This window comes from Schistocerca cancellata, chromosome 5 (assembly GCF_023864275.1).
Source record: "Schistocerca cancellata isolate TAMUIC-IGC-003103 chromosome 5, iqSchCanc2.1, whole genome shotgun sequence".
Lineage (NCBI taxonomy): Eukaryota > Metazoa > Arthropoda > Insecta > Orthoptera > Acrididae > Schistocerca > Schistocerca cancellata.
Window position 1 is genome coordinate 624,813,600 of NC_064630.1, and position 15,263 is coordinate 624,828,862.

General features: G+C 38.4%; 1 protein-coding gene across 2 annotated transcripts in view; it reads right to left on the reverse strand.

The window, feature by feature from the left end:
- The window catches only part of LOC126187439 (RNA polymerase II-associated protein 1), a 266,874-nt gene that overhangs the window by 129,924 nt on the left and 121,687 nt on the right, over positions 1-15,263 (reverse strand). For both annotated transcript variants that reach the window (XM_049928519.1, XM_049928518.1), the window contains exons 5-6: positions 12,227-12,748; positions 4,613-4,788 (exon numbers count right to left, since the gene is read on the reverse strand). In XM_049928519.1, coding sequence (XP_049784476.1) covers positions 4,613-4,788; positions 12,227-12,748 — 698 coding nt within the window. The remainder of the gene's footprint in view (positions 1-4,612; positions 4,789-12,226; positions 12,749-15,263) is intronic.

The following is a 15,263-nucleotide window of genomic DNA, read 5'->3' on the forward strand; positions in this document are numbered from 1 at the left end:
TGTTTGTTTGCTTACTGGTATTGTTTCTTGTTCATTACATTTTCAGCTTTCAACTTACATGCACAGTATTTTTAATGTTCATGTGTGCAAAAAAAAAAAAAAAACTTATCTACAAGTTCTTTGCTAGCCCATAAATGCATGCAATGAGGAAAGAAGAAAGGCATGCTATCATATCTTATGCATGTCAATAAAGTGAACAATTATTGAAATTTCAAAGAAACAGAACTGCATAGAGGTACATCTCCATGCAGAATAGAGTTCTTATGACAGTCAGTGCATTAGTTTCACTGTAGTTTAGGTATCTTCTTACTCTGAAATTTTAGCTATGATGCATCATTCATTGTGTGGCCTATAATTGCAGTTTATATGTTCCATGTATCATTTGCACAATAGATTGAAATAATGTAGAGTGGGTCATTTATATTAACATCACTTTTTGTTTATATGTTCCTATGCTGATCACTTATTAGTTTTTTTTTTTGTTTTTAGTTAAAGACAGACAGATGTTCATCACACATACAGAGGCACATGTGCACACAAGCCCACAGTGTCTCTGGCTGTTCTAAGCAGAATCTTTTGTTTTAAACAGAGAGGAAATGCGAACAATGAATAATTAATGGCAGGTGGAATTTAGGGCGTGAGATGGTGCACCAACCATCAGTCAGTCACATAGCCATGTGTTATGTGGGGATGAGATGTGGATACAGTGTTGGAGTATTTGCAGTTTGGAAGGCAATGAAAAGCACAGGAAAGAATAAAAGTAAAGAGCACAACCACAATTCATGCATACAAAGTAAAATATTGCTTGAATGGCTCCATTTATGAATAAAATTAGATTCCTTTGAACTTTTAGATTACACTGGCAGTTTTGATGAACCAACAACTTCCTCCACACAATCAAAGAATCAGATGCTACTTGGTACACAATCACAAAAGTTGACAGAGATCCCCAACAGCTGGAAATGGGCATGGGTATGTCAGAGTAATGTCACAGGCAAGTATCGCCATGGTGAACCATGGAGGTATAAATCCGGTGAACCTAATGTTTTGGACTCAATAAGATGGCAGACGTCAGCTTCAAATTTGGCATGTAATGACAATTCCCTTATTTTTTTACTTCCATATGAAGAATATTACATGAGTTAGGAAAACATTTTTACTCTTTGAAAAAGTTATTTATTCTTTGACTTTTGAACTTTATCATATTTGTGAAAATACTTTTATTGATTGTTATGCTCTATATAATATGATTCTACATAATCAACACAATGCTTCTACAATACTCAAAGTGTATAATCCACATTTTCATGCTGCAATGTAATGTGTGTGGATGGAAGTATGTGCATTACATCTTCACAGCTACACCAACCAGCCAATTTCAATGAATTTTGATATGGAGGTAGCAAGAACCCTGAGGAAGAAGACAGGCTACTTAAAAAAAGAAAGAAAGAAAAATAAAAGTCAACATCTGGAAGTCCGAAGTAGGGGATGGAACACCTTTTTTTCCATCAGCGAACATAAATCATGTTAAAAATTATTAAATTTGCTGCGTAATGTACATGCTGTGTAATGTATAGCTACTTCAGCAGTACAATTCGTAGACATGAGCTCCTGCCCACACTCGTCTGCATGCACCACTTGGCAGCAACACTGTGTTCGTGCCATGTCATATGTCATCGTGGGTTGGGGTAGTTGGAGGAAAGGGAAAATGGGGGGGGGGGGGGGGAGAGGGGCTGGGGTCGCACATGAAAAGCTACACTTATCCAAACAGACAGACAACAGAGGACAGCTGACAATATTGCACATACAACAGCTTACTTACTCATATCACTCATCATAACAAAACTACTGATATGTGAGTGCAGCCACAGGTACCAGCGAGTCAATAAATAAAGTCACAGCAAGTGAGAATCAACAAATGAAATGAAAACTTTTCTCTGTATCTCTGCAACCAAGAAAAATTGGACACACATTATTGGGAGTGTTTTTTTTCTGGATTAGCCTGAACTACCACCTCATAAAATATTTACTATTTCTACTGACCAGATCATGTTACATATACCTGCCTTGTGTGGATGCATTGAAATGCTGATCAACTGTATATACAATCCTATAGAACAGTACATGCAAATTTGATGTTTTATGCATGCTGTCTTCATGTTGTTACAGTTTCAATGGCTGGCAGTGTGGTTCTGAAGTCTCTTGTCTACGTCATATGGTCTCCTTTTGTAATTATTCAATCCACTCCATTAAGTTATGTCGTTCAGCTGTCAAAAACAGTACTTTACTCTTTAGTTCATATCCTTTTGCTGCAATTATTTTTAAAAAGTTGTACTTCATCGTCTGTTAATATTGTAATCTTCTTGAGGTGATCTGCCAGCTGTGCTCTAGTACCATCTGAATTCAACATTATTATGAAAAGAATAGATTGCTACTCACCATATAAAGGAGATGCTGAATCTCAGACAGGCACAATGAAAAGACTGCTGTATGTTTTAGTGTTTGGTCAAAAGGCCTTCTTCTGAAATAGAGAACACACACACACACACACACACACACACACACACGCAAAGCACAAATCACATACACATGATCACTGTCTCCGGCTGTCTCTGGCTGCCAGAGACAGTGTTCAGGTGTGTGTGTGTGTGTGTGTGTGTGTGTGTGTGTGTGTGTGTGTTTTGTTCTTGTATGAATCACGTGTGTTTTTTACTTCAGAAGAAGGCCTTTCGGCTGAAAGCTAAAATGTATAGCAGTCATTTTGCTGAGACTGTCTGTGGCTTAGCGTCTCCTCTATAAGGTGAGAAGAAATCTATACTTTTCATAATATTGCCGTTATTCCATCACAGACACTCTGGTGTCATGTGATTGCATCATGTCCTCTTCACATCTGTTATCAGAGTTAATTTGTTCACTAACAACACTTAGCTCATTTTCCTGATTCATGAATGAGTATACTGCAGTATAACTGAGTGTCCATATGCTGATTTATTGGGAGATGTGTCTGAACTAACTGACTGACTGTACACCCTCCACCATCCCATCTCATGTTCTCAGCAGTATGTGTGGTGTGACTGCTGGTAATGATGATGGTCAATGTAAAACGGAGTTCCCTAAGCCAAGGCAGTTGGACGTGGCACGGTCTGCCGATAACTGCAGGCTTTTTCAAGGAGAAAAAGTCACATGTCCTCTCTTAACAACTGTCAAATTTCCTCATACATTTAATCCCACTGAAGGAATGGCGACAGAACAAGCAGGAAACAGAATGGGGTGCTAAGCAGGCTTGATCTGGCTAACAACTTCAGGCATTTCATGCACACTTGTAAAGCTTGTGTGATTAATGCGTAACCTATTGCACAATGGAGGTATATAGACAGCTATTCTTCCTTCACTCTACTTGCAAGAGGAACAGAAAAGCAAATGACTAATAGTGGTACAAGGTACCCTCCATCATGCATCATACAATGGCTTGCAGAGTATGTATGTAGATGTAGATTTACATCTTGCATATCTTCTTAGAGTTATTATTATGTTTTCTCTTAATAATAAAACTAGTAATTCCAAAATTCATGATCAACCTTATTCATGCTTTTATCATCCTTGGTCTAGATGTAGCTGACTTGCAGTGGCAAGTAGAAGCTCATGTTTAATCATAAATATCACAAGTATTTTCAGTTCTCAGAATTACAAGTCTCTATTGCTCAAAAAGCAGCCATCAATGTTTTTTGCTGACATTAACTGAACAGCACGGAACAATACATCTCAATTTTTCTTATATTTGTATGCTGACATTAACATTTTTATGACCAAACACATATGGTTTACAATTACAAACAATTTAAGCTGGAGTAATCACAGAGAAAATGTTGTTGGTGACATGAACCAAAGACTGCATTTTACTGGTAAAATGCTTAGAAGAAGCAAAAAATCTACTAAACAGGATGACTACACTACACTTGCCCATCCTCTTCTGGAGTATTGCACACAGTGTGGGGTCTTTCCCAGATAAGACTGATGAAGGACATACAAAAATTTCAGAGAGTGGCTCTTTTTCTATTACCACAAAATAAGGGGGAGAATGTCACAGATATGATAAAGTGAGTTCGGGCAGCAATCATTAAAGTAAAGGCTTTTTTCACTGTGGTAAGAAATTTCTACAAAATTAAATCACCAGCTTTCTACTCTGGATGCAAAAATGTTTTGTTGACTTCCACCTAATTAGGGAGAAATGACCTTCATGATAAAAAAAGAGAAATCATGATTGCATGGAGAGATATTTCTCACATGCAACTCCCAAATGGAATTGTAGAGAAATTGTTGACAGGGATTCTATGAAACCTTTACCAAATACTTAAGTGTGAATTATAGAGTAATTACAGAGTCTGGTCTTAGTGTCCAGAGACAAGAGTGCCCTTGTGTATGTGACTTGTGTGCTTTTGTGTGAGTGTGAGGGGGGGGGGGGGGGGGGGGGGAGGAGGCAGAAAGGGTGGGGCAGTAACACCTCCTCTATGTGTTGAGTTGCACTCTATACATTCCATATGGTAATTATAGAGTAATCATGTAAATGTAGATGCTGATGTAGAATACATGATAAGGCTTATAATTTCCTTACCTTCTCAAGAATATTTGCAATAGTTGTTATGGAGAGTACTCGCTGCTGTAAAACTGAACTTCTTGTCAACTGGAACAGTTCTTGTAAGGTGTAGCCAGGTCTGCCTGGTTCCTCTCCATGATGATGAAGACCTTTATTTACATCTAATGACTCATCAGCATATGGCAGTAACATACCTGTGCAGAACGGAAAAAATATTAAGTTATAAACAGTTTGGAAAGTTTGTGTGCCTAAAAAACTAGAAAATATGCAAAAGATGGATAACAAGGAGTGCCTAATGAATGGAGGAATAGACGATGAGTTAACATGCTTAAGAACAATAATACCTGACTTGCAATCATCACTATTGGTCCACCAAGTTCTGAGAGTGATTTAATTCCTGTTGTAAAAGCTACATCAGCACAGCTTGAGCTAACTACTGTCACTATCTCACATGTATTTCACGACTCACTTGTGAGGAGACAACGTTACGCAGTAGACGTGTGATTGCTGTGTGTCAAAGATGTTGTGTCACAAATTGCAATGGAGTAATATCTCTAAATCAAGTGTTCAAGACATTCTCCAGAATGCTTTGAAGATGAGAAAAGTGTATGCAAGTGTACAAAAAAAAACCACACAAACACACACACAAGTTTCCAGCTTTTGCATCCCAAGGTTGCTTCATCAGGAAAGAGGGAAGGAGAGGGAAAGATGAAAGGATGTGGGTTTTAAGGGAGAGGGTAAGGAGTTATTCCAATCCCGGGAGCGGAAAGACTTACCTTAGAGGGAAAAAAGAACAGGTATACACTCGCACACGCGCACGCGCGCACACACACACACACACACACACACACACACACACACACACACATCCATCCGCACATATATGGACACAAGCAGACATATGTAAAGGCAAAGAGTTTGGACAGAGATGTCAGTCAAGGCGGAAGTACAGAGGCAAAGATGTTGTTGAATGACATTTGAGGTATGAGCGGCGGCAACTTGAAATTAGCGGAGGTTGAGGCCTGGTGGGTAACGGGAAGAGAGGATACATTGAAGGGCAAGTTCCATCTCCGGAGTTCTGATAGGTTGGTGTTAGTGGAAAGTATCGAGATAACCCGGACTGTGTAACACTGTGCCAAGATGTGCTGGCCTTGCACCAAGGCATGTTTAGCCACAGGGTGATCCTCATTACCAACAAACACTGTCTGCCTGTGTCCATTCATGCGAATGGACAGTTTGTTGCTGGTCATTCCCACATAGAACGCTTCACAGTGTAGGCAGGTCAGTTGGTAAATCACGTGGGTGCTTTCACACGTGGCTCTGCCTTTGATCGTGTACACCTTCCGGGTTACAGGACTGGAGTAGGTGGTGGTGGGAGGGTGCATGGGACAGGTTTTACACCGGGGACGGTTACAAGGGTAGGAGCCGGAGGGTAGGGAAGGTGGTTTGGGGATTTCATAGGGATGAACCAAGAGGTTACGAAGGTTAGGTGGACAGCGGAAAGACACTCTTGGTGGAGTGGGGAGGATTTCGTGAAGGATGGATCTTATTTCAGGGCAGGATCTGAGGAAGTCATATCCCTGCTGGAGAGCCACATTCAGAGTCTGGTCCAGTCCCAGAAAGTATCCTGTCACAAGTGGGGCACTTTTGGGGTTCTTCTGTGGGAGGTTCTGCGTTTGAGAATATATATAATAAAGGGAAACATTCCACATGGCAAATATATATCTAAAAACAAAGATGATGTAACTTACCAAATGAAAGCATTGGTATGTTGATAGACAGACATATAAACAGAAACACACACACACAAAATTCAAGCTTTCGCAACCCAAGGTTGCTTCATCAGGAAAGAGGGAAGGAGAGGGAAAGATGAAAGGATGTGGGTTTTAAGGGAGAGGGTAAGGAGTCATTCCAATCCCGGGAGTGGAAAGACTTACCTTAGGGGAGAAAAGGACACCAGTCATATACAGACCCTGTCTGTATATGTGCGGATGGATGTGTGTGTGTGTGTGTGTGTGTGTGTGTGTGTGTGTGCGAGTGTATACCTGTCCTTTTTTCCCCCTAAGGTAAGTCTTTCCGCTCCCGGGATTGGAATGACTACTTACCCTCTCCCTTAAAACCCACATCCTTTCGTCTTTCCCTCTCCTTCCCTCTTTCCTTATGAGGCAACCGTGGGTTGCGAAAGCTTGAATTTTGTGCGTGTGTTTGTGTTTATTTGTGTGTCTATCAACATACCAACATTTTAGTTTGGTAAGTTACATCATCACCTTAACTCCCCCCCAACCCCCCCGCCCAAAAAAAAAAAATGTATGCATCGCTGTCTGCCATAAACAATTCTTTTCAGGCAAAAAGTTATCCTAGGTGATGAGACTTGATTTTATCAACATGAATGTACAACAAAATGAGAAAGTGCATAAATTCACACGGAGAGTCAGCACTTTGATCGAATAATCAACATTCAAGACATCGTGGGGCGTAAGTTTAACAACATATCAAAGAAAACCATATTTGGCAGTTTCACATCATTGTATGAATGTTGCACATACTCATGTGGATGGGGGGTCTATTTTTGGACTGATAGGATATATTAGCTGTAGCTTGGCACTTCATTAGTCATGAAATATATGAAACACTATACATAATGTCACTATTACACAATTAGGCACAATGCAATTGTCAGAGATAGTAATGATGGCTGATGAAGAGGTACCTTTTTTTAAAATTTTGTTAATTAGTCGGAAGCATGTCAGCAATTGCCTGGAGTGATTTGGGAAACTCATGGAGAACAAAAACTGGGTTGTCTAGATCTGGTAAATTATCCTGTACTCTCTTTACATAAACAGATTTCATACTTTACCAACTAATCTTAGTGATTTATAAATGTTATATTACCCAACAGTGAACGTATGTAATGTGATGACAGTGTAGGAATCCACATTTTTTTGGATATAGGTGGCTGTATGTAGCTTCTGGAGAAGCTTACACAAGAAATTAGCATGTATCATCGCCCCCCCCCCCCCCCCCCCCAAAAAAAAAAAGTTCTTTCTGCTCCACTAATCATACCAAACTGTAACATAGTTCTCCTCTCATATAATGGGATCAGCTTACAAAATCGTTACTTAGAATGAGAAATGGTTACATCAAAGATAGAAGATCTCTGTAGAACAATTAGGTCAATCACCTTTTTTGATATTTTATGATGGCAGCCACAATGGCAGCACTACAATTTGAGGTGAACTTCACAAAATAATTAGCTTACTCAGTCTCTTTGACAGTCTACAACAGCAGCAAGTTATACAGAACTCAGCCAAATAAATATTTTGGGAAATGAATCCACTATGCTATTACGATGCAACTGTGTTTGTGTGACAATAATGAGTAGCCTTTTTACTTATAATAATTCTGTTACAAACTGTTTCGAAGCCATTAACTTTGCTTTCTGATCAAGGGAACTAAACTGTACTAGATGCTGAAACTTTTAAATGACTGAAAGGAAAGCTACAACACATAAGAAGTTTTATGCATATACTGAGGCAGATGAAGAGGATTACAATGGTGCACTTTCCAAGAACTATCATTGCTTATCAGTGAACAAATTAAGAAGCAAGAACAGAAATTACTTCCCCTTAAACACCCTCCTCTCTCTGTCACACACACACACACACACACACACACACACACACACACACACACACACACACAAACAAACAGAATGACTGACTGACATCATGTGTGAGTGTGTGTGTGTGTTGTCAATTTTTGACAAATGCCTTTTTGGCGAAAAGTTTATCGTGTGACACTCTTTATGTTGTGCCTACCTGCGATTCAGTACCTCTGCTGTATGGTGAGTAGCAACTTTTCGTTTCATAATATTGTTACAATGTAAAGAACAGACAGATTGCTACTTACTGTAAAGGGAACACATTAAGTTGCAGACCAGCACAATTACAAGACACTTTCACATTCTGCTCTGAACTGCTGGAGATGGCAGTAATGTGGGCATGAGCTCCTAGAGGAGCGGCTACAAACAGCGTCTGTTCTCCATGTTAGGAGCGGCTGAACACACACTCTGGAACTTACAATCCCAGTTTTAACCTCGGAATGGCCCAAAAAGCCATCTCCCCCTGAATTTCAAACAACTATGCATGATGTCAATTTCTCTAGATAGAACTACTCCAGGAGGTAACCAATCCTCCGCCGCTAACAGCAGCACAATCAGGCCTAAGGATTCTGGAGAGCCTGAAGCACCATGTCGTTCAAGAAATTCAAAATCCTCTAAACTGAAGAAAAACAACGTACATTGCTTTGGAACCCTAAATATTAATTCGCTCTTGAAGCCGGGAAAACTGAAGCAGCTCACCAAAGTCTTGAAGGTACATAAAATCCAAATTTGTGCGCTGCAGGAAACCAGATTTACAGATGAAGATTTAATGGATTACGAAGGATACAGGATATTTAAAGGAAAGAAAGGCTGGAACCCATGTGGAAGAGGCCTTCCCCACCTTGGAACAGGATTCATCGTGAAATCTAACTGGGTAAACTCAATAACCAACTTCCAGTCACCTAACGAACGCTCGTCTTTTCTCACATTCCGCGCCCTAAATAAAACCTATACACTTATTAATTGCCACGCACCCATCAACAATGACAATAAGAAAAACCCTCAGAAAGTAGATACATATTGGGAATCTCTAGACCACGAACTTTCTAAAATCCCAACATCAAATGTGAAAATACTGTTTGGGGACTTCAATGCACAAATAGGCCAAGAAAAAAAATACAAAAATCAGTAGGAAACTACCCGGCTCAGAAAAGGACAAACAGAAATGGAGAAAGATTAATAGAACTATGCAAGGGTCATAACTTAAAATTAATGTCTACAAATTTCAAAAAAACTACTAAGAAACAGAAAACATGGAAATCACCAAACACAAGTATTGGAGAGTTCCAGATAGATCACATAGCCATCACACACTATAATCAAAAAGAAATAACGAATGTGAGAGTTCGGAAAGGGGCAAACATTGTAACTGACCACTACTTATCGACAATCAAATTAAATTTTATACCACAAAGAAAGAAACAAATACAAAACAGGAAAACTCAAAAGATAGATGCAAACATCTTGAAAGAGAAAGGAGAAGAATCCTGTCAAAACATAGTTATATGTTCAGATAAATGGGAAGATATAAAAGAAGGAATGATAAGATCTGCTCAAGAAGTCGCAAAAATGAAAAAGAGAAAGAAACACGAATGGTGGGATGAGATATGTGAGGAAGCAATAGAACAAAGGATGAAGGCATGGAAGAAATGGCACTCAACCAAAAGTGATAAGGACTACCTGGAGTTCAAACAGCAAAGATCTTCTACAGCAAAACTCATTAGATCAGTAAAAAGACTATTTGAAAAGAACCAACTTATACAAATGGATAAAGATTTTAAGAGAAACAATAACAGATCCTTTTACAGCACATTCAGACAGAAACTACAAAAATATGTAGCACCAAATCTGTGTTTTAAAGATACCAGTGGAAAACTGGCAATGAATAATGAAGAAAATTGTGAAATATTAGCAAAATATTTTGAACAACTCCTCAGCTGTCAGGAACCTATTGAAAAATTACCAGCCAACACCCCAAACACAGTAAACAATAATTCTGAACCCCCATGCCTCATAGAAATCAGAGAAATCATTAAAAATCTTAAGAACAATAAAGCACCAGGGGAAGACATGATAATTGCAGAAATGTGGAAAAGTGTAGATAATACAACTCAAGAAAAACTACTGGGAATAATCAATGAAATTTGGAGAACGGAATGTATACCGGAAGAATGGAAAACTGCATTAATCCACCCCATCTTCAAGAAAGGGGATAAAACCGATGCAAATAACTACAGAGGGATATCTTTACTTCCGGTAACGTATAAAATTCTATCTAAGGCCCTACAAAACAGATTGGAGAAACAACTTGATCAAGAAATTGGTGAATACCAAGCAGGCTTTAGGAAGGGAAGATCTTGTGTGGAGCAAATTTTAAACTTGAAGTTAATTATTAAATATAGACGATTAAGAGGAAAAGACATCTTTATCACGTTTGTTGACTTCAAGCACAAGAAGGCGTACGACTCCGTTGACAGAACAACCTTGGTTAACATCCTTAGGGAGTTTGGAGCAGACAAGAAAACAGTCGCAATCGTCAAAGAAACACTTACGGATACCTATGCAAAAGTAAAGTTCCGTGGTGAGGTATCCAGACCATTCAAAATCAGAACAGGATTAAGACAAGGAGATGGGTTGTCACCTACCCTATTCAAATGTGTGTTAGAAAAAGTTATTAGAGAGTGGAGGAAGAAAACGACGGAAGAAGGAATACAAAAAATCAGATTAGGAAGAATAAGGGAGGGATTTGAAGTAGATTGCCTCGCTTTTGCTGATGACTTAGCGAGTCTGGCAGGAAGTTTGGAAGAAGCAGTCAAACAGATCAATATTCTGAATGAAACAGCAGAAAAAGCAGGACTGGAAATCTCCTTTGAAAAGACAGAGTACCTAACCAATGTAAAAGAGGCACCGAACAATGTGATTACAAAGTATGGCCAGATAAAGAAGGTTTCAAATCTCAAATATTTAGGGGAAATCATCCAGCCCAATGCTTCAGATAAAGAAGGAAATAAAACAAGAACAAGAAAAATGGAAATGGCATTCCAGCTAACAAAGAATGTGTACAACAAGAAGTCAGTATCAATTAACGCAAAAATAAGGCACAACAACACTGTGATTAAGCCAGAGTGTCTGTATGCATCTGAATGTTTAGCAATGAACACTAACAAGGAAATGGAAGCTATAGCAAAAAAGGAGCGAAAAATCATTAGAAGAGTACTTGGGCCGAGGTTTGAGAATGGGACTTGGAAGCTTAGAAGTAATAGAGAAGTGTATGACAAAATTGAGAAAGTGGGAGATACTATGAGGAAGAGAAGAGTAAGCTTTTACGCCCATGTGAAAAGAATGAATGATGAAAGGCTGACAAAGAAAATATTCATGTTTTTTGACAAGAACCCAAATTACCTGGTTCAAAGAAGTCAAAGCAGACTTAGAGGAGATGGGTTAGGAGAAGATGATATAACCAACAGAGACTTAATGAGAGACAAAATTCAACATTTTGAAGGATTTGAAGTGAAGAAGAGAAGAACAGGAGGAACAGTGTGGACAGAAGACCGAAGGGAGCAGCACAGAGAGAGGATGAAGACATATTGGCAGAAGAGAAAAGAGGAGGAGCGCAATAGGAGAAATGTACATTGAAAAATAGTTGTTTAACGCGGTCCCTAGACGGCCAAAATCGGAATTTAAAAAAAAAAATGTGGGCATGAGATGTGCTTACTTGTGTGAATAAATGTGTGTTTCTGTTTCTTTTTCTCATGAAGGCTTTTGCCAAAAGATAACACGGAAGTGACTTTTAATTGTGTCTGCCAGCAATTTAATGTGGAGTTTCCATTGTTTGATTTTGTGATCTGGTACTGTTCAGAAAAAAGGACAACCATTAGTAGATAGTCGAAAAACATCAAAGCATTTAAGGAGAGTGTCAAAATAGCTTTTAGGACTTCCATCAGGACAACATAATGAAAGCGAAAAATCACCTTGAAAATCAAACCTAGCGGCATATGCTTTGTCTGAAGGCAAGGGTGGTGGTTCAGGTATTTCTGACATCCACTTAAGCTTTTCTACTTCTACTACATCCATGTGCAGCCATTTATTACTGGACTCTGAGACTAATGGAACTGCATGTAATATATCAGTATCTGTTGTTGTGGTATGAGCTGTGAAGGCTTCCTCTGTCTCCATTTCAGAATTTAACTGAGATGAAGGCTGCGTCTCTGTGAACAGTGTATTTATAGTTTCAGTCTCTTCTGTTTCCATTTGGGATTCATCACATTCTTCATGGATTCCTGTCATATTTTCATCCCCTTTTGTGTCCACAGAAGCATTTTTGGAAGGATTCCTTCTTGAGAGGATAAACTGAAGAACTTTTGGGTCTAATGAAGACATCAGCTTCTGCTGTTCTGACAGGATTTCTTCATGTGACATTCTGCTCAAACGGATAAGATTTTCTTCATGAACTACATCTGCTTCTGTTCCAGAGACTATGAAGCTCTGATCTCCTGAAAATAAATGAAGAAAATAGTTACAGTCTGCTGATACAAAATAAGTTTTTTAAATATTTTTGTCTTCAAGCTCTATGATAACAGTTTCACAAGATGGTGGTCCTACAAGAATTCTTTCAATAATGCTAAACTTGCCATAATTATTATAATAAAAAATAATAAATATTCAAAGTGCTGATGGCAATGGTAAAATTTAGAGGGCTGGATGCAAAGAAATAAGACATTTCAAAATTATACCAAAAACACTTAACTATGGTACACTTTAATGTGCACACTGAGAATAAAAAATCTATTTCTGAAAATTTCATAGAATGCTGCTTCAGAGCATTAACAATACAGAGAAATACGCTAACTGATATGGCACCATAGCAGGGCTTACTTACATTTTCTCTACTGGACACTATGGCAGTCAGTCAAGATCAATAAATAAAATTACAAAACAAACAAAATAAGTTTGGAGGAGTTTGCACTATTATTAAAGATAAAGCTAAAAGGCAACAAATAATGTTACAGAAAATGTTACATCTGCACTTTCAGCAACAAATATTCCTGACATCTATCAACCAGTCCTAAAACATGGTTAATGTTGTGAGGATAGTTCCATGTGCTATTACATATCCTCTCAACAACAATGCAACTGAGTCCACAAAAATGTAGTATGAACCCAATGGCCTCAGAGAAAAAAGTCCAGCAGATTTGAGTTGGGTGAATTAGGTGCGGTACAGTATTCCTGATGTTCTGTATTACTACTGGAAGAGACTTACAGCATCTTTTGTTTGTCTTTCCATGCACATTCTACAATACAGCAATGTTTTTCAGTTTACTTTTGAAGCATTCTTCAGAATTATGAAATTACTAAGGAAAACTCACAGGAAGTGAAAGATTATCTGCAACTTTCACAGAAACCAGACTGCAATTATAAGAGTCAAAGGACTTGAAACAAAGGACGTAAAAAAGAAAAAAAGTGAGACAGAGCTGTAGCCTGTCTCCCATGTTATCCAGCCCTGTAGACTGAGAAAGCAGTAAAGGAAAAATTTGGAAAGGTAATTGCAGTTCAGGAAGAAAAAACAGAAATTTTAAGGTTTGCCAACGACACTGTAACTTCCAGAGATAACAAAGACTTGGATAATCAGTTGAAGGAATGGTTAGGATCTTGAAAAGAGGTTATAAAAAGAACAAACAAAAATAAATGGTGTCAGATGGTGATGAGGGAATGGTATGAATAGATACAACAGTGGAAAGAAACAAACTGGACTTTACGTATAAAAGTAAAAGTCAACCACTACTTAGATCAAAGAACTAACATCTCCTCCATACAGGAAAAAATATTTATATGTTGGTAAAGGTTAAAAAGGAAGGGCAGGTCACTCAAACCCCAGTAAGAATGGGACCTGCCTGTAGTGAGGACATTAATAAGAAACACACTAGTCAATAATAAAGATGAAATTCAAAAAGTAATTCCAGATTGATAGAGGTATGAAGGAAACGAAATACTTAATGAATGTAAAAACTTCTTTACAGAAAATCTGTAGAGGAAAATAAATTTCTAATACTAGAACAAGGAAGTGATCGTTTAACTCCACAAGAATGGGGACAGACAAGACAGAGTAAGCTATCAACTGTCAGCCCTTCCTCCACTCTTCACATCTACACCTATATCTATGTGGTTACTCTGCAATTCACACTTAAGACCCTGGCAGAGGGTTTATCGAACAATTTTCGTACTACTTCTCTAACATTCCACTCTCGAATGGCACATGGGAAAAAGGAACACCTAAATCTTTCGGTTTGAGCTCCGATTTCTCTTATTTTAGTATTATGATCATTTCTCCCTACGTATGTGGGTGTCAACAATATATTTTCGCATTCGGAAGAGAAAGTTAGTGATTGAAATTTTGTAAATAGATCTCGTCGCAAAGAAAACCGCCTTTGTTTCAGTGACTGCCACCCCAACTCGCGTATCATATCAGTGACATTCTCACCCATATTGCGCAATAACACGAAACGAGCTGCCATTCTTTGCACTTTTTCGACGTCCTCCGTCAATCCTACCTGGTAAAGATTACACACTGCGCAGCAATATTCCAGCAGAGGATGGACAAGTGTAATGTAGGCTATCTCTTTAGTAGGTTTGTCACATCTTCCAAGTGCTCTGCCAACAAAGCGCAGTCTTTGTTTCGCCTTCCCCACAATATTATCTATGTGGTCTATCCAATTTAAGTTGCTTGTAATTGCAATTCCTAGGTATTTAGTCAAATTGATAGTCCTTAGATTTGTGCAATTTATCGTATACCCAAAATTTATCGGATTTCTTTTAGTAACCATGTGGATGACATCGCACTTTTCTTTGTTTAGTGCCAATTGCCACTTTTTGCATCATACAGAAATTCTCTCTAGATTATTTTGTAATTGGAATTGATCATCTCACGATTTTACTAGATGGTAAATTACAGCGTCATCTGCAAACAATCTAAGGGGGCTGCTAAGATTATCACCTAGATCATTTATGTAA